At 40.8% G+C, this 24493-nt stretch overlaps 1 protein-coding gene across 3 annotated transcripts; it reads left to right on the plus strand.

The window, feature by feature from the left end:
* Nucleotides 1–3972: 3972 nt before the first annotated feature.
* CDCA7 (cell division cycle associated 7) lies at nt 3973–15931 on the plus strand. 3 transcript variants are annotated; one of them, XM_034654752.1, is made up of 10 exons: nt 3973–4130; nt 6838–6963; nt 7381–7617; nt 10148–10384; nt 10680–10757; nt 12061–12252; nt 12826–12963; nt 13538–13687; nt 14128–14264; nt 14621–15931. In XM_034654752.1, exons 1-10 carry the CDS (start codon nt 4110–4112, stop codon nt 14649–14651), a joined length of 1347 nt encoding a protein of 448 aa, XP_034510643.1. In that variant the 5' UTR covers nt 3973–4109; the 3' UTR covers nt 14652–15931. The 3 variants fall into 3 exon arrangements, with proteins under 3 accessions (XP_034510643.1, XP_002922450.1, XP_002922451.1); XM_002922404.4 differs by having other exon boundaries at nt 12058–12252; nt 14621–15930; XM_002922405.4 differs by lacking the exon at nt 7381–7617 and having other exon boundaries at nt 12058–12252; nt 14621–15927.
* The last annotated feature ends 8562 nt before the right edge of the window (nt 15932–24493 follow it).

A 24493-nucleotide genomic window follows, 5' to 3' on the forward strand; every position in this document is an offset into this window, starting at 1 on the left:
GTAACTTTAGGCCTTTTAGGTTTCTTGCCTTTGTACACCCTGAAAGCAGACACTACGGAGCTAAATCTATAATTAGGGGGTTATTTAGAATAGAGATTTGTGACCTGACAGACTGCAACCTGTCTGTATCCACAAACACAGTGAAATCCCTCACCAGCCCTTTGTCTCTGGGTGTGCATGGTCTATGGAAGGTCTCTCATTTACTGAGCCACTTGGGTTCACATTACATTTCCTGAGAGAAGGGTATATGGGACGGAGAACAGTACATCTACGCATCTAAAAATGATACACCTTATTAATTCTTGTATTCTTGGTCTTAAAAATCAGTCATCTTGAGGTCAAGTTTGACTTCAGCTTATCTCATTATTTAAGTGCTGAGTGCTCAGAACCTTGGGGTCAAGTTTCAAACCCAATAATAGGAAATGGAATTCTTTGTGCAAGGTGAATAAATGCTACAGGACAACACATACCAATCCTTAAAGTTAAAGCTCTTCAATAGGAGACAGTATTTTAGAATGTTTTAGGTTTAAAATTCCATCTATAATCATTTTAGTTGGTAATGAGTATTGTCTGTAGACGTCAGGTACGTGCTTATGAGATGTCATTCCCTGTTACCATGGCCTGGGCCCACATCATTCTCTGCACACTGAATTTCCATTCTTACTCTTTTTGTGTCTTTCATTTAAAATGAACATCTTTACCAGTATATGATTAATATTGTGACTTAAGACCTTTATGAGGTACCTAAAATTGCAAGATTAACTTACATTCCCATTTATAGCACCGTGTAAAGGACTGCATATTTAACACTACATAGATCCTGATCGACAGGACAAGTGTTTCAAACTTTAAAAAAAAAAAAATTTATCATAAAATGTTTCGGATCCAAAAGAAAAAAGAAAACCCCATGGAAAGTAAAAATATTAGACACTCACATGCCCACCACTCACATTTAACACTTTGCCATATTTGCTTCACACTATTTTTTAAAGAAAGCATTAACGATAGAGTGGAAGACCCCACTTCCTCTTTTCCTTTCCATCTTTCCCTCTTCAGAGTTTACTGTATCCTGTTTTGTTTGTGTATGTTTTTATACTTTCACAACTTAAGTAGGTTTTAGGTTTCTTTTGTTTGGTTTTGTTTTATGTTTCTAAAATTTGCATAACGGGTACAGCTTGCAGAAATGTTTGCAGTTCAACATTAAGATGTATCTACACTGATGCAAGTAAGCCATACCATTCACTTGAACTACTGTTCAAATTCCATTCAATGAATATACCACTGCTTGTGCATCCATTTCCCTTCTGAGGGGCATTTAGTTTATTTGCAGTATTTTACTATGATACACAATGCTAATATGAATGAACCATCCATCCCTCCAGTCTCATCAGCTCTATCTTCAAAATAATATATCTTAAATCTGAGCAATTCTCTTCACCCTAAAACTACCCTAGTCCAAGCCATGATTCTCTCCTCCAGGGGCTGGAGCTTTCAATCCTGCTCCCCTTCAACCTACAGCTCATACAGTCCATGGCGTCAGACTGGGTCTCTCCATCAAAATCCTTCCCATCATACCTGGGATAAAATCCAAAGCTCTTTCTATGGTCAGGAGGACCCGACATGATCTGGCCCCTCTCCCTCTCTTTCCCTAGCTCTATAGTCCCAGCATACTTGGCTTCTTCTGTTAGCCGCCTTATAGAGCCTTTGAACTAGCTGTTCATTCTTCTTGAAACCAGCACTTCCCTTATCTCCTATGACTTCTTCCCTTGCTTTACTTATGCTCCTGATCAGATAATGCCGCAGAAAAGCCTTTCCTGTTTTTCTTATCTGAATTAATACCGCTTTCATTTCCTATCTCCTTATCCTGTTTTTTTTTTTTCTTTTCAGAAGTTATCATACCTGAAACTACCTTGTTTACTTTTACTCTTCCACTAGGATGTACACTCCCTGGCCTTTGTGTCTCCAGTTCTCAGAATAGTGCCTGGTGTAACAGGCATTGTCAACACTTAACCTGAATGAATGACAGAGCATCAGTACACGACACATCATGCACATTCTCCAGGATGCTATCTTGAAAATTCTGTCCATGGCAAATATGAAATACACGTTAATACAAAACACATACCCAAAAATGACACAGTTTTAGAAAACAATACTCACACTTACTACCCTTATATTTTTTTACCCAATTTCAAAAAGAAAGATAGTGGGTTACAACCAGTACGTTTTCTTCTAAGTTGATTTCACAATTCACCAGTGGGTTCTAACCTGCAATGTGAAAAACTTTGTTTTACGGTATATATCTGGAAGTGTTTTTGCTGGGTTTTACTAAATATCCCTGAACTGCCCTCTGAAGTGAAAAAAAAAAATTACACTACTAACACTGCAGGAAATTTCCTCATGTCTGCTAACACCTGGTCTTATCAGGTTTTTTCATTTTTGCCAGTCTGAGTGAAAGTGCATCTCTTTAATTTGCATCTTTCGGTTTACTAAAGAGACTGAAAGACCAGACATCTTAGTCTTAAATACGTAAACTATTTTCTAGTGCCCCAAGAGAATTAGGAATTTTCCTATCAGAACTTTGCAGTGTCAAATGACTTAATCTTCCTTAACACATTTCACAATTACAAATTCTCACATATTTCAGTGGCAAAAAACCGTATTCCCAAGGACACAGCACTAACGACAATTTTAGTTCCTTCACCATTTATATAGCTGTTGATATACTCAACAAATTGAGTCACTCACCATCCCCCACCACCACCACCGCCAATAATTTCGCCAGACAAACCAACCGCCTCTCTTGGCGCCTACCTTCAAGACCGTGAGTTCTTTGTCCCTTGCACTGTGACAGAGTGACCATGAGCAGGCGTGTTTTAGAAAGGCTCGAAGACTCCGACCAAGACCTTCCCAATCCTTCCAATCCATTGTTCTCTTGTATTACTTGCTCACAAGTTTTTGTATTCAATACACCCAGAGAGGAACGCTGTGTGTTCACGCATGCTCTCTTACTGCAAAGGAATTATTCCCGAGAGAAAAGTTTTTAAGGAGAAAATTCGAATGTTTTCATTCCAAGCACTTGTCTTAAATGTGAGATTATAATTAGTGTCTTTTAAAGCAACCCAAATCATTTTACTTCTTCTTCTAAAAGCTTTTTTTCCTGCTTTCTACAAAAAATTTTTAAAACTTCACACTTTATTGCGTCGGAATGTCAGGTTCGATTAAAAGGGCAATTGAAAAATATCTCACGGTCATTCCAATTTCGGTAATTACAAATTCTGACGAAAGAAAAGATCGTCAAACCACATTAATAGTCTTCAGTTTCTATCCTCAACAGATAAATTTTAAAGCCTGTATGATCCCGCAGATAAGTCTTAACTAATGGCAGCGCCTTTTTGTCCTAATTTAAAAACCGCAAGTCCTATGTAAAACAACAACGCAGCTTCCCGTGCTTTCTGGCAAGAAAGCATCAAAATTTAACTCATTTTATTGCTGCAGATAATAATGTGGTTGCCGGATAAGAAGTATCACACTCAGGGACAGTGACTGGACTCATAAAGGGGTGAATTCGTGCTTAATTCTTTGATCTTAATGTTTAATAACGTAAACCGCACGCCGCAATGAAAGGAGCCAAAACCCGCAAGACACTCGAGCTGCTCTCCATTAACCCGCATCTCGACTTTTCCTCTCCCAGCTCTGGAATTCATGCAAATCAGCCTGCTAACCCCGGGGCAATACGAACCTCTTTCGCGCCATTCGCTCAGGACCGTGCAGCAACGTAAAGAGAGAGGTTCTAGAACCCTAAAAGCGCCGCTTTTCAACGGCGGACTTTAGGGCATTTCAAGGATGTGACTTGAGATCACCATATTTTGGGGGCCGCTTTTTTCCCCTGGTGCCGAGAGGGTCTCGCACTTGGGTAAGTGGTTACCACAGCTTGCAGGACCTGCGCCCCAACGCGGGAAAGCCGGCCGGAGCCCCGCCCCTCGGGGCCCGGGTCGGCGTGCCCCGCCCGCCCGCTGCAGCTCCAGCTCCTTCGGCACCGTGGGACCGCGGCGCGCGGTGCTTCGCTCTCTCGCCTCAGAGCGCTGGCCTGGGCACCCGCCGCCAGCATGGACGCTCGTCGCGTGCGGGTGAGCGCTAGGCTGATGAACCCGAGGGGCGGGTGCGGTGGGTTCTGGGCGCGGGCCGACTCCCTCTAACTCTGCGGACGGAGTGCTGCTCATCAACTGGTGGCCGCCCTGGGCGGTGCCCACTTAGGCAAGCCCCAGATTTTATGCATTTCGCGTAATTCGGAGCCCGGGGCCGACCCGGCTGGGCGTGCGCACCCGGCACACTGGCGGTCGGAGATTTGAGCAGTTTTCAGGTTGGTTGGCAGCGCTGGGGAACCCAAAGCCACGTGCGCCTGAAGTGCACGTGCGCTCGGGGCCGGACAGCGGCTAGAGCGGGTGGGTCCCCCATTGTGTCTGCCGGCCTCAGCCTGGGTTGAGGGGAGCATCTCCCTCCCTCCTCCCCGGGGGGTTTGCCCTGCCGCCGTGTAGCCCTTTACAGCGTGCAGCTGCGGGCGGGTAGGTGGTTAGCTGCAGCAAGACCTGCGCGCACTGGGGGGCCCTTTGGACGCGCTCCCCGCGGGATTTTGCGCCTGCCACACCAGCATCCGCTTTCTAACCGCTGAGGATTGGGGGGTTTGAAGTTTAAAGGTCTTGCAAAATGGTCTCTTTAGGACTTGGGTCCGCACATGGGGGAGGCATCTCTAGTTCTGGGTGGCGATTAAGAGCATTTGAAGGACCTGGTGGTCCAAACTGTTCCCCGACCATTTGCTCGTTTCCCACTTTTCCACCCACCAACCTTACTAACTCGCAGCTGCAGGACGTTGCCCTGAATGGAACGTTACTTTTTGCTCTAACGGAAACCGGAACGTAGGGTCTGCCCCGGGAGATGTTAGAAGATGGGGGTTGGGTGGAAAGGAAGAGTGTGACTTGCTTAAAATAAATAGAGTAACACACGTGGGGAGGCTGTGGTTCTGGGGGGGTGGGGTGTGAGAGAGGTCGTGTTGGGGGCGTGGTTTCAGAGACACATATCTTGGGTGTAACCTGGATGTAGCTTTTAGGTTGGAGAAAGCCTTGTGGAACAGGACTTGGAATCTGACGTACCTGGGTTCAAATTTGGGCTATCCTGTGACTTTGAGTTATCCACTTTACCCATCACGCCTCAGCTTACCCATTTGTTAGGTGGGAATAATGATAGCAAGGAATTAAGCACGGAATTTGTTGCAAGGAATTAAGCGTAATGTGAAAGCATGCTTAGTGCCGGCACGAAAAAAACACCTAGCAGGTGGTATTAGTTATTACCTGCGTGCCAGAAAAGTTCATCTCAACCATGACCATTTGCCTTTCTCTACGTCTTTTCCTCCACACATGCATTTGCCTGCTAACAACTCTTGGCATGTGCTGACGTGTAAAAGCTTAGCGTATGTTTCCCTGTAAGCTTCCAGTACACTACCCCCTTTGAGGCTGTCTTGAGCCTCTGACCGCTTGCAGGTAATTGATGAGTAAATTGCTGCAGCAATGCCAGGAGCACTCCTGTCGAAGGAGATTGCAGAATTGGGTTCTCCTTCCAGCTGTGGCATCTTAGGCACTCTTCACCTCACTGGGGCCTTGAATTTCCTCACCTGGAAAATGGGGTGTTTGTGAGAGCCCTTCTAGTAGATAGCCCTACCCATTTTCCATTTTTCTGCCTTTCTAAAAGGACAAAAGACAGAATTTTATTTGCAAGAGATTGAAATGAAGTGCAGAATGTTAGGGGTACAAGGAAGGTCAAGAATGTTCTTTCCACCTGACACCTCACATCTTGACTTTATTTTGTGGGACCCATAGCAGACCCTGCCTTTCAGAGCTTTCAGTGTGAGGAGTCATTTCTGTTGTGTAGCCATGTTTAAGAAAATTAAAACGTAGGAACTAAAAACACTTAAGTCTCATTAAATGAAATGCCAGAAACTGCTGTCTTTATTTTGAGATAGATGCTGATTGCATTTTCTGATGAACAAAGCCAGGCTGCTCCGTGTTTATGAACAAGTAACCTACAAGTGATTTGTGACTTACAGAAGGTCTTCTAAAAACTTAAACAGTTGTATAGCAAGGGGACTTCAGAAAAAGGTGCATGTCAGGCCAGGCTGGTAGGATGCAGAGGTGGAATCAGGCATTCTACCTGGGTTTGGAGTGCTGTTTGACCTTTAACTTGTCTCCTTGTATGTTTGTTGACTCGGTTTTTGTAAGGACTTGGGCTGAAATCAGTATACCCTCATGGTTAGAGCAGGGCCTGCTTGAAAGCCCGCCATCTTGAAGCAGAGGTGCTACCCAGATTTTGTAGTTTGGGAAATTAGCATCACAGTACAAGAGCCCAAAGCTTACATAAAAAGACCTCATTAGCTTGATTTTGTCTGAGGGAGAGAAATCACTCTACCATTTTTTACTTTTGAAATTTCCTTTTGGAAATGCAATCTAATGTTTTTAACAGGTTTTAGGAGGTCAGCATTAAACCCCTTGGGAAATCCCTATCACGCTCAGCTTGGTGGGAAGAGAGGTGGGCAGTGAGGTAGTTCTACAGATGTTTGATTGAACGGATAAATGTCCTTAATATTCCTTCAAAGGGATACCCTTTTAAGATTTTACCAGGTTTTGAAAATATTTTTGTAGCATTCACAAATCCTCCTTTTACTGTGTAGGGTATAAGAAATAGATATATCTACTCTGTGCTGTTTGAACTACTAAACTCAAAAATGATGTCTTCAGTTAGTGAAGTAAGCGTCCCACTTAATAGTATTGCCATTTTCATTTACAGCAAAAGGATCACGGAGTAAAGAAGAATGTAAAGAAATTTAGATATGTGAAGTTGATTTCCATGGAAACGTCGTCATCCTCTGATGACAGTTGTGACAGCTTTGCTTCTGATAATTTTGCAAACACAGTAAGTGCTGCCTGAGAATAAACAGAATTGAGTCTGCAGTGCCCACAGTGCCCCAAATGCTTTGTGCGTGATTAAAACTGCTTGCTTTTTGCCTGCATTTCTATACAGCCGCTGGAAAATACAGTATGCATTGTAATTTCATTTCACTTTTTGCTGTGGTTCTAGGTAGTAATTGTTGGAGGTAGATTAGCTACTTATTCTATCTTTTTGAAATGTCGCCTAACCTAACATGCCTGATGATTTGCCATAACAACTCAGAAATCATTTGTAAACCTCTGAACCATTTTTCTTTGTAACAAAAGCTGCTCTCTTGTAGTGCACTTGTAAATGTGATTTGCTCTCTGCACGGTTTATGGAAAATTGGTTCTTGAAAAAGGAAAAAAAATGCACAACCACATTTATTTATTTATTTTACAGAAACCTAAATTCAGGTCAGATATCAGTGAAGAACTGGCAAATGTTTTTTATGAGGACTCTGATAATGAATCTTTCTGCGGCTTTTCAGAAAGTGAGGTGCAAGATGTGTTAGACCATTGTGGATTTTTACAGAAACCAAGGCCAGATGTCACTAAAGAACTGGCCAGTATTTTTCATGCCGACTCTGACGATGAATCATTTTGCGGTTTCTCAGAGAGTGAGATACAAGATGGAATGGTGAGTTTGAGAACCCATGTCAAGATGTACAGTACATTTACAGGCATGACATACTTGTTTAAATTTATTTTTTTCCTCATAATTTTCATATTAGTCATGCCAGAAGATTTTGTTGACTCTTTTAAAATTTTAAGAGTTATTTTCTTCATGTTTTGTTAACAGTTTTTACTAATGTAGTCCTACTTGTAAAGCTTGAACATTTTGTAGGCTCTGAAAGTTTTGGAAACTGGTCAGATAAAATTGGCCAACCTCCAGATTTCTGTTGCCACAGAAATCTAGCCTGATGATCGAAAGCCCACATGTCCTCAAGATTAGCTATATTCGTATTTAAGTTCAAGTGCCCAGCCCAGTACTGGCCTGGCCTGCAGCAGGCCTTTGGTAAATGTTGGTTCCCGTGGTGGATCTAGACCTCATTTGAAAAACCTGTGATAACTCATGTGCAGGAGTTTAAGTGCACATAATGACAGTTAGGGCCCTTCCTGCTTTCACTTGTGCTCCTTGGCTGGCTTTTCTTGTGCACGCTGCCTTACCTTTAACCTCTGTCATTCTGCTCAGGCCACTGCTGCTGCTGCTGCTGCTGCACCTTGGTCCCACTCTCCCTGAAAATAGTGTTTAGTTCTGCAGACTGGTTAGCAGGACTGTCTCAGCAAAGGAAACTGTGTTGATTTACAGTCAGGTGCATGCTCCTCAGCTCAGTGGGTTCTGATGGGGAGCCACTCCCAGGGACCACAGTGATGCTGACATTAAGTGAGAGCATCTGGCCAAGGAGTGTTTATCACTGTCTAACTTTGTGGTAATGAAACATTGCCTCCAAATCAGTGCAGATTGAAGTTTTTGCAGGGGCTGGTCTGTAAGTCTGCATGTGACCTAAACATTGTCTAGCCTGGGTCATTTCTGGGCAGTGTTTCTATTCTTTGTAGATGCTATTTGTTTCAATTAATAAGATGCCAATCCATTAAAAGGCTTAAGAACCCATAAAAGTTTGTCATTTTCTCGTCATCAGGCACACTAAAAAGTACACGAAGAATACTAGAAGCTGTGCAGATTTAAGAAGTGTTTGGATGTTTAAAAAAAAGTGGCTCTTCCATTTCTGGGACTTTATGGGTGATATATTTTCCTTTCTCAGGTTTTTTTTTTTCAGCCATCACCACAATCAATTTAGAATATTTTCATCAGCTCCCCAAAAAATCCTGTCCCCATTAGCAGTCGCGTCTCATCCTTTCCCAGTACCCTCAGTCGTCAATGGGCAGCCACCGGTCTGTCTGCTACCATTATAGATTTTCTATTCTGGACACTTCTTACAATGAAACCATACACTATGCTGTCTTTTGTGACTGGCTTCCCACACTTGAAGATTTTCAAGGTTCTTTCATGTTGTGGCATGTGCTAGTACGTAATATTTTTATTGCTGTATAATATTTTGTAAATGTACGACATTTTATTTATCCTCTTCATCAGTTGATGGATTTTCAGGTTGTTTGCATCTTTTGGCTATTGTGAATAGCACTGCCATGAACATTCACGTATAAGTTTTTGTGTGGACATAATACTGTCGAATATATATACCAATGAGTCCTGTAGTAACTCTGGCCTTTTAACGAACTGGCAGGCTGTCTTCAGCTGCACCCTTGTACATTCCTACCAGCAGTGTATGCGGTTCCAGGTTCTCTACATTCTTGCCATACCTGCTATTGATTCAGCTCCACTAGTGGGTAATGAAGCAGTATCTTGTGATTCTGATTTGCTTTTCCCTGATGGCTAATTTTAATATATTTTTAATGATGGAATCCCACTGTATTTTTGGAATTTCAATTTTTTTTAATTTTAAATTTAGCATAATTAGATTAGAGAGGTAACTCAAGAAGTCAAATTCATAGAGACAAAGTGGAATGGTGGTTGCCAGAGGCTGGGAGGGAGGAGGGAGTTAGTGTTGAATGAGTACAGAGTTTCAGTTTGGGAAGATGACGAAATTCTGGAGACAGATAGTGGTGATGGTTGTACAACAGTGTGAATGTCCTTCATGCCACTGAACTGTACAGTTAAAAATGGTTAAAATGGTGAATTTTCTCTTACGCCTATTTGCCACAAATTTTTTAAAAAGTAGATTAGAGCACTAATGCACCTTTTAATAAAGTTTAATGCCAAACATCGAAACCATGTTTGAGAGAACACATATTTGTTTTTATAGGAATTCTAAAAAATAAAAGATCTATTTTTGAATTAAAGAGGGAGCTGGGATTTTCACATTTAAAAAATGTGAACCACTGGCCTAAGAGCTGTGAAGGTGGCTTATAATGACGATGTGTCTCAGATAGGCTACAGGAGTTAAATTACCCCATTATTGTATTTCTTTGTAATTCCTGATTTTGTTGCCCAGCGCTGTCAATTTAAATTGACAATTAAAGTATTCAATTAAAATTTATTTGATGTCAGTGTCTTTTGTTCACAAAAGGGATTTTGTAGTCATACTGGTGCAGCCTGTCGGACAGTCAACAAGTCATTAATGACTCCATTGTTCCTGATTAACTAGAGACTGCAGTCAGACCACACTGGCTATAGGACCCGCAGCCAGTGCCGACAGTCTGGACCCCTCCGGGTGGCCATGAAGTTTCCACCTCAAAACACCAGGGGAGCCGCCAACAAAAGAGCAGTGCCCCCCCAGCCCCCTGAGAATTCTGTGACCAATTCCAATTCTGATTCAGAAGATGAAAATGGAATGAATTTTTTGGAGAAAAGAGCTTTAAATATAAAGCAAAACAAAGCAATGGTAGGTATCTGACTTTGAGCTAACACAGACCCTTCCTGTCCTTTCTCTGAGCTGCTCGTTGCTTTTATCTGTGTCCTAAGAATTATTTTCAGTGTACCTGTGAAGTCTTCACAGTACGTGCTTTAAAATGTGCTTCTTTTCCTAAATTAACTTCTCTTTTTTAATCTATTAAAGTCTTGGTAAATGTATAAATGAAATCAGAAACTCAAGATGTGCTGCTGTAATTTCCAGAAGTTGCTTTTTTTCAGCAGTTACTCTGAACTAATGGTTTGTGTTGAATTTCCTCCCTTTTTAGCTTGCAAAACTAATGTCAGAATTAGAAAGTTTCCCTGGCTCATTCCCTGGAAGGCGTTCCCTACCAGGCCCCAGTACGGTAAGTGCAAATCCTTGTTTATATTGTAGTATTTTGGACAGGTCTAAGATAGATTTTTTATTTTAAGATTTTATTTATTTGAGAGACAGAGTGCGCACATGCGTGCGCAAGGGTGGGGGAAGGGGCAAAGGGAGAGGGAGAAGCATACTTGGGTTGCGCAGGGAACTCAATGCTGGGCTTGATCCCAGGACCACAGGGTTAGGACTAACCGAAGGCAGACACTTAATGGACTGAGCCACCCAGACACCCCTAGATTTGTTATTTTAATATCCAGTTTCCTTATTTTTGTTTAGTCCTACAGACAAAGAAGTAGAGAAAACCTTCTAACAGATCTCTGGGACCTCTTCTCTGCTTGCTAGGGCAGGTGTGATCTCTCCAAGCCATGCTTCTGCAGTGCTTAAACCCCTTTTGATTGGCTGTTTTCTCTCCTTCCCAACTAAACTAAGCCCCTCAAGGGCAGGGAGTAAAGATTGAGATTTTTTTTTCCTGTATCCCCAGCATTAGGATATTCCTTCTACATGGTAGATGAGTAATAATAGAGGTTTTTAATAACTGAGAATGAAAGGAAAAAAAGAAAAAACAATTTCTTAACCAAGTTATGGCCTAATATATATGATTATCTTCTAAGGAACTAAGCTGGTGTGACTAAAGGGAATTTGGTGTGTCTGCTGTGGCACAAAAGGAAAGACTTCCTTTCCCCACCTCTTCCTGGGAAGAAAAGGAAGAGGCAAAATGGAACAGAATGAAAACCACACATACATTCCTCTCATGTAGAAATAGTGTGTTTCGGGGCTTAAGAGATGTTGTAGAAAGGTTTTTTTGTGTTTGTTTTTTTTTTTTTGGAGAACAAGATCTGTTCTTAAGTGGAAGAATGAAAGGATCATCTCAGTCTGAGAGAAATGGCTTGGTGTTAGAAAAGCAGAATTACGGGGCGCCTGGGTGGCATAGCGGTTAAGCGTCTGCCTTCAGCTCAGGGCGTGATCCCGGCGTTATGGGATCGAGCCCCACATCAGGCTCCTCTGCTATGAGCCTGCTTCTTCCTCTCCTACTCCCCTTGCTTGTGTTCCCTCTCTCGCTGGCTGTTTCTGTCTCTGTCAAATAAATAAATAAAATCTTTAAAAAAAAAAAAACAGAATTACAACAACAAACATTTTGGGGCTCACTTTCCATGCATTATGGAAACAACAAGGGATTAGGAAATGGAGCTCTCCTTTTACTTAAACAAAAACTTACTTAAGGAGAAGGTGCCACTTCTCTTCATTCTGGAATAAATGGGTTCCATTGCATGTGTTTTGTTTAGCAGTCAAAGACACCCCGAAGGCGTACATTCCCAGGTGTTGCTTCCAGGAGAAACCCTGAACGAAGAGCTCGTCCTCTTACCAGGTCAAGGTCCCGGATCCTTGGGTCCCTTAGTGCTCTACCCACAGAGGAGGAAGAGGAGGAGGATAAGTACATGCTGGTGAGAAAGAGGAAGACCATGGAAAACTACATGAATGTGAGTTCTCCACATTTGTGCTTGCTCTTCCGTTTGTCATCTTCTGTAGACCCAGTATCCAATACAGGGACCCACAGGGCCTCAACACTAGATGACCCATAGTAAACCTTCTCATATCATTCGGAATTGTTAATGTCAACGTCCTATAAACTTATTTGATGTGTTTTGTTAGCAGGTGAGAAGGTCAAAGCTTGCTTGCTTTTTTTTTTTTTTTTTAAAGATTTTAAGTAATTTCTACATCCAACATGGGGCTCAAACTTAACCACCCCAAGATGAAGAGTCGCACGCTCTACCGAATGAGCCACCCAGAGCGCCCCCCCCAAACCTTTTATTTCAAATTTTATTTTTAAAATAAAAAGCAAGCCAAAGCTTGCTTCAGCTTTTCTTAATGTAGGAGTCATTTCCATGATGATGTCCTATTATCTTTAGTAAACTTAACAACTTGCCCCTTCTCCATAAGCTCGAAGAAGGATTTCTAGGTTGAATTCTTTGTGAAGAAATTACAAATCATGTATCTGGGATTCAGAGCTGGGGAGAGCTGTAAGAGCACTCTTCGTGATTTTTGTCATGCAGGAAGATGACATGCCCAGAAGTCGTCGCGCTGGATCCATGACCCTTCCGCATATAATTCGCCCGGTGGAAGAAATTACAGAGGAAGAGCTGGAGAACATCTGCAACAACTCTCGAGAGAAGATCTATAACCGTTCATTGGTACAGACGTCTATAAGTTATATCCGTGAACATGAACATCTGTGAGAGAAAGGATAGCTTTTATCCTTAGAGTTTTGCTAATGTTAAAAGTCTTAGGATATGGGATATGTACCTGTGTGTTTTTTTCATATAAGGAGAGTTTTTTAGCATCCTTGGGATACACATCTCTTTGAGTCTGCAGTAGTAGTATTTGCTTAGTAAGCCTTCTGTAGCATTTGATCTCTTTTAATTTAGAAATTGATTCAACATACGTTTACTGTGTGTATGTCTACATACACAGGTGCTGGGATATAGTGGTGTGCTAAGAATAAAGATTTGGGTACTTTTTTTGCATAAGATGTTTCTTGAAAAAAACTACTTTTGATAGTATTAGCTGTTGCATCTGCCAATCGAATGAAATCACCATGCTTGATTTATTTTTCATGTCCTTGGCATACACATGTGTATGTAGATTTGACATAGGATTGAAAGACAAATTGTGAGATACTATCTATAAAGAAGGACTTTCTTTATGCTATTTTTCTATACAAAAAGTGGTGTTTTCTGTTTTTTCATCTTATTTGCGTATTTGTAGGGATCTACTTGCCATCAATGCCGCCAGAAAACTATTGATACCAAAACAAACTGCAGAAACCCGGAGTGCTGGGGTGTTCGAGGCCAGTTCTGTGGTCCCTGCCTTCGAAACCGTTACGGTGAAGAGGTCAAGGATGCTCTGCTGGATCCAGTAGGTAGCCTTGAAGGGTGGTCTTGTGGGCTCAAAGGTCAGCCATGAGTTGAAAGGACCAGAAAGGGTAACAGTGAAAGGATCAAGTCCTTATCATTGTGGGTTGTGCATTTCAGGGGAGGCTGATAAATTCATAGTATTGCTGCTAGGTAAGTATGAGGCCCCCCCCCCCCCGAGTGCTTGGTTGGGACCGGGCCATTCAGGGGAAGTTGACTCTACCCCTGCTAGTTGCTGTGTAACCTCTGCTGCATTTTGTAAGGAAACAGCAGGAGGCTAGTGGAAGTTAATCATATTGAGCTTTCACTCTTACTTAAAAAAAAAAAAAAAAAGATATAAATGCAATCGATGATACTTACCTTAGAGGTTAAGCAGGAATAGATAAGTAAGGGGAGGAGAGTACGATTTGATTTCAAATGTGCCTTTTCACAATTCTCCTTCAGAACTGGCATTGCCCACCTTGCCGCAGGATCTGCAACTGCAGTTTCTGCCGGCAGCGAGATGGGCGGTGTGCGACTGGGGTCCTTGTGTATTTAGCCAAATACCATGGCTTTGGGAACGTGCATGCTTACTTGAAAAGGTAAATGGCTGATTTTTCTCTCTTCCACACCCAAATCTTACATTCATGTATGTGTCTTAATAAAAAGATGACAGACGTGAAAAGAGTGGTTGTCTCCTGGTGGTGAGGACTGCAGGTTTAGCTGGAAAGGGGCACTTGGGGAGCCTTTTCGATTGTTGGAAATATTTTCTATCCTTATGTGGGTGGTGGTGACGTGTGTGTGAGTGCATAAAAATTCCAGTTGTACACCTCAGATGTGTGCACTTAAATGTATACAGTTTAACTCAAAGAAAACATTTTGAAAACTGGATTAGGCTTTCCAAAGAAAATTCTTAGGTTGAAAACTATATCTTGACTTGTTCCCTTCTCTCTTTCAGTCTGAAACAGGAATTCGAAATGCAAGCATAGCATTTGGAAGATCTACTGTTCATCTTCCACTGTGCAAGTCTTCCTAAAGTTTTTGGTTTTGTCACATGATTGAAACCCGAGTTAAGAATTTTGATCAGTTTTATAGGAAAGGCAAATCAAGTTAATCTCATTAGACACACCTGTTTCTGAGCATCACAGAGGTATATCGCTAGCTATACTTCGCCCTCCTGCAGTTTCTCCTTTGCTTTTCCCCCCACCCCATACCAGCCCCCTCTTATTTCCAGTGGTTCTCTCCCACCATTTTGTTTCTGAACTCTTTAAATGGCAATTTTAGGAAAGCATGTTTGATTTAATTGGCGTTGAAATAACCCTGGAATCCACCCATAAAACCAAGCACTTAGAAACACAGTAGTAATGTTAACTACATCTGTCGAATTCCAGAGAACAGCCCTCTAACTTGTTTACAAGAAAGCAGTATAATAATTTAAGATTTAGCGTTCATACTGGTTCATGTTTTTTAACAGAATCAAGGCACACAGGTCTTAAAACCATGTGGAAAAATTGGGTAATTGTTGGAAAGAGGAGTATATTACTTTGGATGCCTCTCATGAGAATATTCCATGTACTGTGCTTATTTTACAAGTTGTCCTGGTTGAGACTTAGTGGCTGCTGCTTTCTTCCACTACAAGGTTAAGTGATGCATCTGGCTCTCTCGGTCACTGCCCAAAGGTCCAAGGGCAGTACTATATTCAAAGCCATCGTAGAAAAGACAACCCAGGGAGTTAAGATGGTGAGGCTTCAGATATAGGCTGACTTGAATTCATGCTGTAACACTTCAGTATAATTATAGTTAGCCAAGTTTATTTTGGTTTGTATGTAAGGTGTTTCAAATTAATTCCCGATCATTTCGGATGGAAAATTAATAGTAATACTACTCTACTACTAGTCTTTGCGGTGTTTGCTTTCTTGAAGTTAAAACTAGGCACAGGGTTCTTGTTCAGGTTTTAAGCACTTTTATAACAATGAGAAGTGCCTTTTTAGAATTGGGTGACTTTGAACAGTTTGTTAACTTGCCATCTCTGCCCTTTTAGTTTCTGGGCAGATTTCATGTGTTGTGCCCCATCCCCCTCTCCTTTTGCATTAATCAAATCATTTTGTAGAGGTGGAATCTTAAGTGTTTTGTGTGTCCATTTTCTTTGCATGTGTAGCCTTTTGCTGGGCCTGTTCAGTGTTTGATGCCTAATTGGATATTGAATCAATAAATGTAAATAGAGCTTTTGATCTGTAATGCTTTTATACAAAGTTTTTTATTTTAATAATAAAACATTTTACTTTAGCTTGTCTCTTGTTTTTTTTAATTCTTTAATACTCATTCTTACTGAACTGAACCCTAATTTTTTCCCTCATACTTAAACAAAAGATTGTTTCTACCTTTTGACTTAAGTTTCTGAAGATCAAGGGCCAGCTCTTTTGAACAGGACCTAGCTTGGTGATAAAATCAACCAGTAGCTGTGATGAGAAAATCAGCTGAGACAGCTACATCCCAAGATAGAAAATAATACAAGCTCATGAAGTTTTACAATATTGTTTTCCTCCACCATTTGCCAACCCAAGAACTAACAGTGATTTCACAATACCTTGCTTGATTTTATCAGCCATTTGAATATTTAAGCCATGCTGTACCTTGAGGCCTGTTCCAGGACAGAGAGAAAAGACGGCATGGTCTAAAAGTTCTCATAACCATAGTTGGCCAACTTCAGCCTGTGGGCCAGATGGTACTGTAGTCTATGTAAATATGGCACTTGCACTAAGTACTATGTTTTTAGAAGGCTGTGAAAGCATGTGGCACTATGGTCCACAAAGCTTAAAATGTTTTTACAATCTGGCATTTAACTGTAGGTTTGCTGACTTAGCTCTAGACTTATTTCAGAAATCATGTTCACCCCCACATACTCACTCGGGGAAAACAAGCCATTTGAAAAGTTAGACAACTGGTATTCTAGATAGATGCGAAAGAAATGGGTATTCTAACAAACTTGGGAATCTTAATCCAAATTCTGATCTGACCCTTTTTTAGGGAGGTAATTGGGAAGGTTAAATTTTTGGGAGTTTGTAATATTGGCCCTAGGGAACATTTCTGGTGTTACCATGTTTTAATATGAAGTGGAATTAATGTGGTTTTCCATTCAAAACTAGTGACCAGCAACAGCTGATGCTGAGACACCCTTAAAGGACTGACAGTCTAGTGGAGGAGCTACAAGTTCTGAGTAGGAATGAAGAGAGGAAAAGGCGTGCTCTCAGTATCAGGTGTTTTATAGCACTGATGCGTCCATGGGTTTTATAATGGCTCCCGTCTCAAAAAAAGAAACTTATCAGTTGGCGCAGTTTCAGCCTTGCCTGGAGGCCCCGAACTTTCTCCCACAGACCATCTTTACAGTTGAAAGAACTTAGGTTTTAAGAGAAGTCTGTGCCTTTATTGGCCGACCGGGTCACTTACAGAGAGATGAAGTGGAAGGGGTGGGTGGTTCAGATGCCAGGCCAGCCGAGCTTCACTGGCTTGCAGGTAATGGAGAACTCCCCTAGGTGGTGGCCAGTCACCTCCGGCTTGATAACCACCTGGTTGGAGGTATTGCGGTTGTAGACACCACCCAGCTGCACGCCATCCCGGCCAGACAGGAGCGCCCTAGCCTCCTGGCGCCCCTACGTGGGCGGTGCCTCTTGCCTCGCGCAGGCGCCTCAGCTTCGCGTGCCGCTCCCTCCCGAGGTCCGGGGGCCGCCCAGCAGCAGCGCCCTTGAGGGCGTGCATGAGCTGCTCGAGGGACTAGTCCAAAGCCGGGTCCTTGAGCAGGTGAATGAGCTGCTTGAGATACAAGTCCAGAAGCCAGTCAAGGCCCCCGCGACAGTAGGAGATGTTGAGGAGGCCCGGCGCTGCTTCTGCTGTACCTCCGCCATCTTGTTGGCTCTTTGGAAGAAGTGAGAGAACTCAAGGTTTTGCTTCGTTTTTTGTTTTTGTTTTTTTTTTAAAGATTTTATTCATTAATTTGACAAAGAGCGAGAGAAAGCACAAGCAGGGGGAGCGGCAGAGGGAAAAGCAGGCTCACCACTGAGGAGGGAGCCCGGTGGGGCACTCTAACCCGGCACTCCGCGATCGCTGCCTGACCCAAAGGTAGGCGCCTAACCAAGTCACCCAGGCGCCCCAGAGAGAGAACTCAAGTTTCGACAATTAGGTGTGAAGAGTAGCTGACAGCATTTATGTTCCAGGAATAGTCTTTACGTTTGTCTCTCCAGCTTGGATTCCCCAGGGAGAGAGGCTGTCCACCTTCGTCTTCGCCAACTAAGGGTTGGAGGAACGGAATAGAGACTGTAATAGCCTTCAGTAGTTTAATAACGAAGACGGACAAAGGCAATAGGGGGTGCTGCACGAGGGGCATATTTGTGTTTTATTTTGCTTTTAGAAGAAGTGAGAGGGAGCTCCTGATGGCTCAAGGTTATTTGCATACCAGGGAAATGGAATAAGAGTTCAGTGCTTTGAAGCGTGGCTGCAGAGTATTAGGTTCTGAGAGGAAAGTGATAGCAAGTCCTACGGGGAATAAAAGGTGAGCAAATGTTATTTTATCTTAATGTTAACCACACATTTGTGGAGTAGTATCTTAAGGATGAGGAGGTATATCCAGGGAAGTTGAGAAAAATGTCCAATGCCACATAGTTAAAATGTCAGAGCTAGAGGGCTGTCCGGGAAGGAGGCCTTCATCTTTTTTTTTTAAACCAAGCTGAGCTTGCCTGCCTTAGAAAAAAGCAAAAGGAGGGGTTAATCAGGTTCTGTCAGTGAGAACAAGAGCGTACTGGGTGCTGAGGTGGCTTTTGCAGAATCTGTTGAACACAGGGGGACAGGAGATCTGGGAGGGGGCTGAGAGCTTCTGTGGTCAGGGATAGTGGGAAACCTGGGTATTGGATCATCCAGCAGGGATGTTGGCAACCCCTGAGGCTTTTAACTGCAGGGCATTAACGTTCTGTGGGTAGAAGACCACCTTTTAAATAATTACAACGTTCAGGGAGGCCAAAGATAAGAGGGGAGAAGAACTTCCAAAGAAGGTGTTGCTGAGACAATGGAGGATGCACTAAAGCTTGGAGTGGCAGCAGGAAGCTGGAGAATCTGCTTAGGAATGGTGTAAGAAATGGTGCAGAGAAATGGCACATGCTAATGGATGGAAGTTTCCATCCATTATAATACCCAGGTGATGACTTGTTTGAAAGAGCAAGAAACAAAAGAGACACCATTTGAGGCTAAAAGCCACTAACATTTTGGTTTTTTCATATCCCTTGCATTTTGTTTTATAGGGTAGTATTTATACTACATGTACAACTTTTTTAACATTAAGGATGTCATAACATTTTAAATGGGTACCCAGTATTTGTTTATATGGATGGTACATATTTTACTTAAATAGCTTCCAATCTCGGGGTGTCTGAATTATTAATAATCTTTTGCTACGGTGAGTGATGCTATAGTTAGTATTGTTATGGCTAAAGCTTGAGTTAAAATAGAGTTCTAGAAAGTAAAGTAGCCCTTAATTACAGAGATGAAGGAAGGCAGTAGATTAGGAATTTTGGAGAGTGGGGGGCTGTTCTGTAGACCTCAGCTGGTAAACTTGGGTGCAGCCCATGAATGGGAGGAGGTGAGCTACTTGATTAGACATCAAAGTAAGAGGCATGGTTCACTATAGGTGAACTCAGCGTGTGGGATTGCAGAAGTGCATAGCTGGCCAAATAAGAAACAATGTTTTATGTAATCCTGTGCCTTGAATTTAAAGAAGTTTATTGGAAGTGTTCACATGAAGGTACCTGCTAGTCATGCGTGTCGCAGCAGTGCTCATTGCAAACTTATATTTGCCAGAGGAAGAAAACTAAAGTTGGTTGAGCACTTCCTAGGTGCAACGCACAGTGCTCAATACGGTATGTTTGTTAGCTTTTCATAGCAGGTGTTTTAGAGATGAGGAGACTCAGCAAGGTTAAGTAACTTCTGAAGACTCAAGAGCCCATGCTCCTTCCCCTAAGGAGATACTAGATCTAACACTTCTAAGGACTTCTGATAGACCTGTCTGCATCCTTGGACATAACATGTAATACCTGCCACCTATACTTACGTGTTTTAGTTTCTCCTGTTGTAAGACCATGAAGCTCTTGAGAGCAAGACCATCTTTGAATCAAATCCCCTTAACATGTAGCAGGTACTCAATAAATGTTTTTTAAATATTTATCAAAGGATGAGTTGAGTGTCCCAGGCAGGAGAAATAAAGTTACGGTGGAGGAGAAATAATGAGTAGATCCCAGCATTGAAAGCATTAACTCCTATGAGGCATAACCTTTTTTATGATACAACGCTTAGCTTGTTATGAAGCTGCCATGGTCAATTCATTTAAATTTATGTATTTCCAATGTATTTTCTATGGGAGAATATAATTTACTTCATCATACTAACTTTGAAAGAATAACCCTATTCTAGTGAGTGAAGTATTTGTATTATTGAGCTACAAATAAGCTACAAATTGAGCTACAAAGAGATAATTTTATTTTTAAGTAATCTACACGGAATATAAAGGCTCGAACTCACAACCTGGAGATCAAGAGTCGCCTGCTGTATCAACTAAGCCAAATCGACACCCCTAAATAAATAATTTTAGAAACAATAGCTCTTAAATGTTACCATGTGTTGGGGGAAAACTTTTGGTGGCAAAAATTGAGTGCATGGAACTTTTTTTTAAATAGAAAAGAGAGAGGTCCACTCCATGTGCCCATCACTAACTTCAGCAGTGATGAACTATGGTCCACCCTGTTTCAACTGTATTTCTTTACTCCTCCTAACCCACTGAATTCTTTTCTTCTTCTTCTTCTTTTTTTTTTTAGATTTATTTATTTTAGAGAGAGCGCACATGAAAGGTGAGCCGGCAGAGGTAGAGGGAGAGAATCTCAATGAGACTCCCCACTGAGCTTGGAGCCCAACATGGCGTTCAATCCCAGGACTCTGAGATCATAACCTGAGCTGAAATCAGAAATCCAACTCTCAGCCAATTGAGCCATCCAGGTCTCCCCCCCACCCCACCAGAAGAGCATGCAGCACTTGATCTCAGCATCATGAGTTTGAGCCCCACATTGGGTGTAGAGATTACTTAAATAAAAATAAAACTTAAAAAGAAAAAATAAAATACCAGACATTATACGTCATTCATACAGACTTCAGTATTTCTAAAAGATAATGATTCTTTTTAAAAAATATATAATCAAAATATCATTGTTAAACCTGTATAAAATTAACAAGAGTTTCTAAATATCAAAAATGGAGGAGTGCTTGGGTGGCTTAGTCAGTTAAGCTTCTGACTCTTGATCTCAGCTCAGGTCTCGATCTCAGGGTTGTGAGTTCAGACCCCACACTGGGCTTAAAAAATAAAAATAAATACATGTCAAATGTGGATAGTTCAAATTTTCACTATCCTATGGTCCTCACCCTTTTTATGTAGTTGTTTTAATTTGAATTCAGGAGTCTTAACTCTTATCTATTTAAAGTCTCTTTTAATTTATAGGTTTCCTCTCCTTTATCCTCTTTATAGTTTGTTTAAAAAAAGTTAATTTTCCTTTAGAATTTTCCACATTTTACTAATTGACCCCATGGTCTCATTTAACGTGTTCCTCTGTCTTCTCTGTTAGATCCAGAAACTTGATCTGATTCTGATGCAACCATACTTTATAGCTAAATGTTATGTACTAACATTAGAAGACTCTTACTATCCTGTTTTCCCCCTTTTTGTATTGTTAATAGCCACTGATGAACATTTCCTGTAAATTCTCTCTTTCCTTCTTTTATCCACTGGAAATGTTCCCTTGTGGATGATTTATTTATCCGAGGTAGAGTTTGTACAGAAGAAACATATAAAGAACTTGATTTTTTTTTTTAGCCAGTTTTTAGAATCAAAAATTAGGTTTCTGGTATCCTTCAGTGGTGCCTAGGAAGGTTTTGGGGGGTTTTGTTGTTGTTTGTTCATTTTTAAGTATCATATGACCTCCTGAATTTTTCAAATATTTGGTGTGTTTCAATCCATTGTGTTACTGTTCTTATTGATGCCCAATTTTGGCCCAGTGGGAGCCTCTAAAGGGTAGACTTCTCAATCCTTCTGATATGACCCCAGTGCTTTTTTGGTAGTTTCTTTTGTTTTCTGGTAAAACAGAATGTTCCAGGCTTACCTTATATATTTTTACCCCAAATATAGAATCAATCATTTCTCCAAAGTGTTTTGTTTTCAAAACACATTTCTTTCATGTATATCTACTATTTATCTGTATATTATACATATACATATATACACTATTATATAAATGTGCTTATATATAAGCAATTATATACTTTAGTATTTATGTATTTATTAGTAATATATTAGTAATATCACTATGTATACATATCTATATGGTTTCAGAATAATACCAAAATTATTACTAAAATATAAATCATTTACTGAGAACAGTTTAATATTTTTTGGTTTGGTCCTCAGTGGAGGTCCTTTGGTACAAATTACTGTTTTAAAAATCATTTTGAGGGGCGCCTGGGTGGCACAGCAGTTAAGCGTCTGCCTTCAGCTCAGGGCGTGATCCCGGCGTTATGGGATCGAGCCCCACGTCAGGCTCCTCAGCTATGAGCCTGCTTCTTCCTCTCCCACTCCCCCTGCTTGTGTTCCCTCTCTCGCTGGCTGTCTCTATCTCTGTCTAATAAATAAATAAAAAATCTTTAAAAAAAATCATTTTGAACACTTCCTCTTTATGTGGTTAAGCTACAAACTTAATACATTGTTAGGTCCATTTGTTTTATTTTGCTTTTGATTTTAAAGACTGCTTTTTAAAAAATTAAGATTTAATTTAGTTTTATGATATAAAACAGTTACATATTTTCAGAGCCAAGCTTACAAAATAAGATGTTTTTAGAAAAACTAGATGATATTTCTATCCTTTCACCCTGATCCTCTCTCCCTCTATAGGTAAACATTTATAAAATTTTATGATTTTGATTTTCAAAAATGTAAGCAAGTATGTGTAAATATTTGTAGCCTCCTCTTGCCATCTCAGATAAATGGCACATATTACTCACTATGTACTTTTTTCTATCTTGCCTCTTTTATTTAACTATATGTATAGGAGGGAGAAACATTAATTTTATTAAACATAGAATATTATATAAAGAATTCTGAAATGTACTCACATATATGAACATTGAACTAAGCTTTAAAGTTTCAGACAAAAAGATGTGGAGGAGAGTGGTTTTCTCTCCTACTCAGACACCCAAGGACAACTGTTCTATAAGCTTATGCTAGGAAGTCAATTTCTCTTTTCTTGCATGCTTAGTAGGCAAGCCATTTCAGCAGGAACGAGTGTTTCAGTTTTCCCTTATTTTTATTTGATTACATGTTCTTAAATAAGCTGAGCCTCAAGTTTGTCTTTTAAATTGAATAGCTGTAAATGTTTCTCACTTCTTGAAGACCATACAGTATGGCTTTTAAAAAGGTAATAATCACCGCTGGAGCTTGCCTGAATTTCCAAGACGTGACCATTTTGAGTATCCTAGTGCTTAAGGAGGAAAAATATGTAAATAAAATTCCTTTATGCAAATGTTTCCTGCAATTCTCATTGCCATCCAAATTCTTGTAAATCATGATAAACAGATGCTACTGAACTAAATGACTAAGTAAAATTATGGAGATAGATTCTATTTATCTTATTTTTCAGTGTTGGGGAGGGAGAGAAGGATATTAACTAAATTTTATCTGTCTGCATGATGATTAGGGCAGACACCAAGAACTCTATTAATCGAGTTCAGCAAGGCGAAATGTGGTACTCTTCAGAATTGGAGAGCTGCCCTTGGTAAGGGAGAGGTTCTATTGCAACTTAGTTTGCTTTATCAGAGAACTGTTTTGGAAACAATTTGGTATCAAACTTGCTGGGGCTTTGCCTACTGTTTAAATTTATGTTACTTTTTTTTCTTAAAAAATTGAACTAAAATTCACTTAACATAAAATTTACCGTTTTAACTATTTAAGAATGTGCAATTTGGTAATTTCCAGTACATTCACAGTGTCATGCAACCATTTCCACTATGTAACTCCAGAACTTTTTCATCAATCTCAGAAGAAACTGGATACTCATTAAGCAGTCACTCCCCTTTTTCTCTCCCCACTCCCCCCAGCCCATGGCACCCATTTGCTTTCTGTGTTTATGTATTTGCCTGTTCTGGACATCTGGGAACATACAATATGTGGCTTTTTGTGTCAGGCTTCTTTCACTTAGCATAATGTTTGCAAGATTCATCTTATAGTAGGTATCAGTACTTCAGTCCTTTTTTTTTTTCATTTTTTATTATTTTTTTATTATAATAATTTTTTATTATGTTAGTCACCATACAGTACATCCCTGGTTTTTTATGTAAAGTTCGATTATTCATTAGTTGCGTATAACACCCAGTGCACCATGCAATACGTGCCCTCCTTACTACCCATCACCAGCCTATCCCATTCTCACCCCTCCCCTCTGAAGCCCTCAGTTTGTTTCTCAGAGTCCATAGTCTCTCATGCTTCATTCCCCCTTCTGATTACCCCCCCTTTCTTTATCCCTTTCTTCTCCTACCGATCTTCCTAGTTCTTATGTTCCATAGATGAGAGAAACCATATGATAATTGTCTTTCTCTGCTTGACTTATTTCACTTAGCATTATCTCCTCCAGTGCCGTCCATGTCAAAAAGAACAATTTCTCAACATTTGCTGCAACATGGACAGTACTTCAGTCCTTTTTATGGTCAGATAATACTACATAGTATGGATATATCACAATTTATTCATCTGTCAGTT

This window comes from Ailuropoda melanoleuca, chromosome 2 (genome assembly GCF_002007445.2).
Source record: "Ailuropoda melanoleuca isolate Jingjing chromosome 2, ASM200744v2, whole genome shotgun sequence".
Classification (NCBI taxonomy): domain Eukaryota; kingdom Metazoa; phylum Chordata; class Mammalia; order Carnivora; family Ursidae; genus Ailuropoda; species Ailuropoda melanoleuca.